The 3,628-nt window shown below is 33.3% G+C and overlaps 1 protein-coding gene across 1 annotated transcript in view; it reads right to left on the bottom strand.

Annotated features, from left to right (window-relative positions):
- Positions 1-3,628, bottom strand: part of LOC107677488 (growth arrest-specific protein 7-like) — a 39,169-nt gene that overhangs the window by 22,505 nt on the left and 13,036 nt on the right. Inside the window, exons 4-6 of the mRNA XM_016472412.1 lie at positions 2,108-2,182; positions 1,510-1,588; positions 820-951 (exon numbers count right to left, since the gene is read on the bottom strand). Of these exons, the coding sequence (XP_016327898.1) occupies positions 820-951; positions 1,510-1,588; positions 2,108-2,182 (286 nt within the window). The remainder of the gene's footprint in view (positions 1-819; positions 952-1,509; positions 1,589-2,107; positions 2,183-3,628) is intronic.

The following is a 3,628-nucleotide window of genomic DNA, read 5'->3' as shown; positions in this document are numbered from 1 at the left end:
CATTTGCAATCAAGTCAACGATATCGCTGGAAATGAAGTGTCCCCAACTAAGCAAGCCAGAGGCGACAGCGGCAAGGACTATGTTTGCAGGACTATACATTATTTGGATAATTAGTCAAAATCAACAACAACAACAACAGTTATGTCTGATTCTGTTGCATAGAACTGAATAAAAATAATACATTGATATTTAATATTAATATATTTTCTGTCCAATTTTCTTTCAATAAAAGTGTGGTTATTTTATTGGCTTGTGCTTTTTTATATTCAGTATCATTAAAATTGAGTTAAATTTATTTTGTTATTATTTTTTTATTACTATTATTCTGATTTATGTCTTAGTTTTTGGTTGTACTGTTTAACTTTTTTAAAGTAATTTTAAATTGATTTTTATATTATATATTTGTATTTGCATTTTGAATGTAATATGGCAATTAAATGCACTAAATGGGTTAGTTTTCAGTTTATATGCAATTTCAGCAATAAAAATTTTCATTTTTCTAAAAAGGAAACAATTACTTGTTTCAAATTACTTGTTCATTTTAAGAGACCTGTCTTATTTTCTCTTGTATATTTAGTATTGCTCTTTAATAAAGAAAAAGTTCTTCTTATCCGATTACTCGATTAATCGATGGAATTTTCGGTAGAATACTCGATTACTAAAATATTCGATAGCTTCAGCTCTACACTTAAGTGGCCTTTTATTTAATTAATATTATATGCAAATACATTTTTTTTTATATAGTTCTAAGATTTAAGTACAATGAAGCACACTTATTTTTCACAAGAGTTTAAACAAAACATTCACTAAGTTTGTACCTTCTCCACAGCAGCATAACGGCTGACCAGCTGCTTCCTCAGGTCAGCGATGTGGTGGTCGCATTTCTTCATGTCTTTTTTAAAGTTGTCTCCTCTGAAGGTCAGTAAAGGCTTCTCGACTTCACTCTGGAGCTGAAGACAAAATCTTCTGCATCAGTTACACAGCTCCATGGCATATCTGGGCATGAACACTGAACAACATCTGAAATGAACTTGTGAGGTGTGTGGGTTCTCTGAGACGACTCTTACTGCTTTTCAGTGCATACATATTTGGATCGAGTTTTTGCTTTAGTAATGGTGATGATGTTCTTTAAAAGAAAGGCTTTTTTGTTTTGCTGTCTCCGTTAATCATACGTGATCTGAGGGAATAAAACTGCAGAATCACCTCCATCTTTCTGCAATTAATCACCCACACTGGCGCTAAATGGAGCACGCTAGTGTGAACATGGGAAAGCACAGCGTTGGAAATAGACAAATCACAGCAGACTGAAGAAAGCTGTGTAGCTCATTACATACAGGCAGCTAAAAACATCTCTGAGGGGAAGCTATTCAGTACAGCACAGAAAAGAAATAAAGGCCAGATACTTCATCTTCCCTGACAATGCATGAGCTTGAACCGCCAGTTTCTCAGCTGGATCTTATATCACCTCTATTGAGAAATATCATTACAGAAAACTGAGAACTGCCCACCTTTGAGGAGAACTTGAGATGGACCTCAGCTTCATCAGCTAGACTCTTCTTAAGTTGGGCCCAAGCTTCTCCAAGAGTCCTAAATCAAACCAGAACCCAGGAAGGATGGTTAAAGCTACAAAAATAATGTACTTCTTTAAAGTATAACAAAAGATTAAAAAATAAAAAATAAAATATTTAATTTGACATTATTACACAGTGTACTTTTTAAAAGTGCATGTTAAAAAAAACAGTCATGAAAGTGTCTCTCTTTAAGTACACTAATGTGGCCTTTTATTTCATTAATAACATATTATCTACAAGTACATGTTTTTAAATATATACTTTTAAGATTTGCAGTACACCAAAAGCGCATATTCAATACAATTAAGCATGTATAAGGCCTTTTTAATTATGTGTTCATTTATTTTTAAACCCCCAGTCAACATTTTAGGACATTTACATCTTCTCAACTTGATCTTTATATAGCTCAATGCTCAAAAATCTTTTAATTCCAATTTTTAGTTAGACTTAAAAATAGTGAAGCAAAAGCAGCTAACAGGCGTCCAGTATACAAACTCCTTTAATACTGCTTAAAAAAATCATCTTTGTAACATACCCTTCCTCTTGTGCTGCCATCGGGAACATGGAGAGTTTGGAAAGGTTCTTGGCATATTCCTCTTCGATTTTTATCCTGAAACATCAGGCATTCATCAAGAAAAGAAAGAGATTAAAAAAAATTGTGTGGCATCATCTCATATAGTACTACTGGCAGAACTACATGTACACCATGCCAATAAACTTACAAGTAAGACATGATTTTTATTTATTTTTTTGTAATACCCTGTGTTTTTTTAATATAGCTGTCTTTCAGCATCTATTACTGTATGTTGGTGCTTTCCAGTGGTGGGCGAAGTATACAAATCAGTACTCAAGTACTGTACTGTAAAAGTACAGATCCATATAATAAAATATTACTCCAAAGTAAAAGTACTCAGTTTTCAATTTTACTCGAGTGAAAGTACAAAAGTACTTGATTTTTTATGTACTTAAGTAAAAAGTACAGATAGATGAATGTTTATTTTGCGGTTTTATATAGGCTACACTTTTATAATTTAATTTTATTTTAGCATATATTTTTTTATAATCCTACTGCTCAAAATACCTGGGATTTTCCCAAAATAACCAATAAGGAAATAATGAATATAATAAGGAAAATATAATAAGATTTTCATAATGATTTTTTTTCTTTTCAAACCTTGTCTGTGTAAAAAGACCCCTGGTCAATTGCCCCCAGAGGGCATCACTTCCCACTTTGATAATTACTGTAGTTACCATGTTCTGAACATCACATCCTTTCTTTTTCCCTTAGATGTAATCTATCTAGGTGGTTGGATAAAAATATTTGGACTTTTTTATTATTTTTATTACCTCAATTTAGCACCAGCAAGCTCGTTAGCTAGACAGTTAGCATCAGCTAACATTATTGACTTATTTTCAGCATGGTTATGAATAAACATTTATATTAGTCTACTCGGCTAGTTGATCCAGATGCATAGTAACACTTAGGCCCAATCCCAATTCTATTTTATTTTTTTTTATAAAAATATATATTTTTTTTTAAGTAAACTCACTCTAAAAACAGAAACGCACAGACGCGCATACACGCAACTTTCATCTCTCTCTCTCTCTCTCGAACTGGCAATATTTGAGAAAAGGGTTTAGCGATTTCTAATTATTGGGGGGACTAGCCCCCCTCAATGTCTACGGTGGTTATCGCCCTGATCAGACATGAACATATGTTGTGGCACTATCCTGCAGTCTATAATGATATGACGTTAGTTAGCAAATATTAGCGATTTTTTGCAAACATTTCTTTGAGTAACATGACCGTAAATATGAACTCACGATTGAATGTAACATAAAACAAATGATTACTTTTCGTTAAAATCTTTATTAATGCCAAAAATGCTTACATTTATTTGTCTTTTTGTTCGCTTGGGTAGCCATGTTGCCCCTGAAGCCGGTTTACGCTGAGATCATTCATACCCCTTCCTTTAAAGTGTGGTCCCGAAAAATCTTCGTTTGAAGGGCTATCTGGCCCTTCCCCTTACCCCTACCCCTCCAACCAAAAGAGAAT

The sequence above is a fragment of the Sinocyclocheilus anshuiensis genome, unplaced genomic scaffold, assembly GCF_001515605.1.
Source record: "Sinocyclocheilus anshuiensis isolate Anshui unplaced genomic scaffold, SAMN03320099.WGS_v1.1 scaffold1801, whole genome shotgun sequence".
NCBI lineage: Eukaryota > Metazoa > Chordata > Actinopteri > Cypriniformes > Cyprinidae > Sinocyclocheilus > Sinocyclocheilus anshuiensis.
This window is presented reverse-complemented; position numbering and strand designations above follow the sequence as displayed.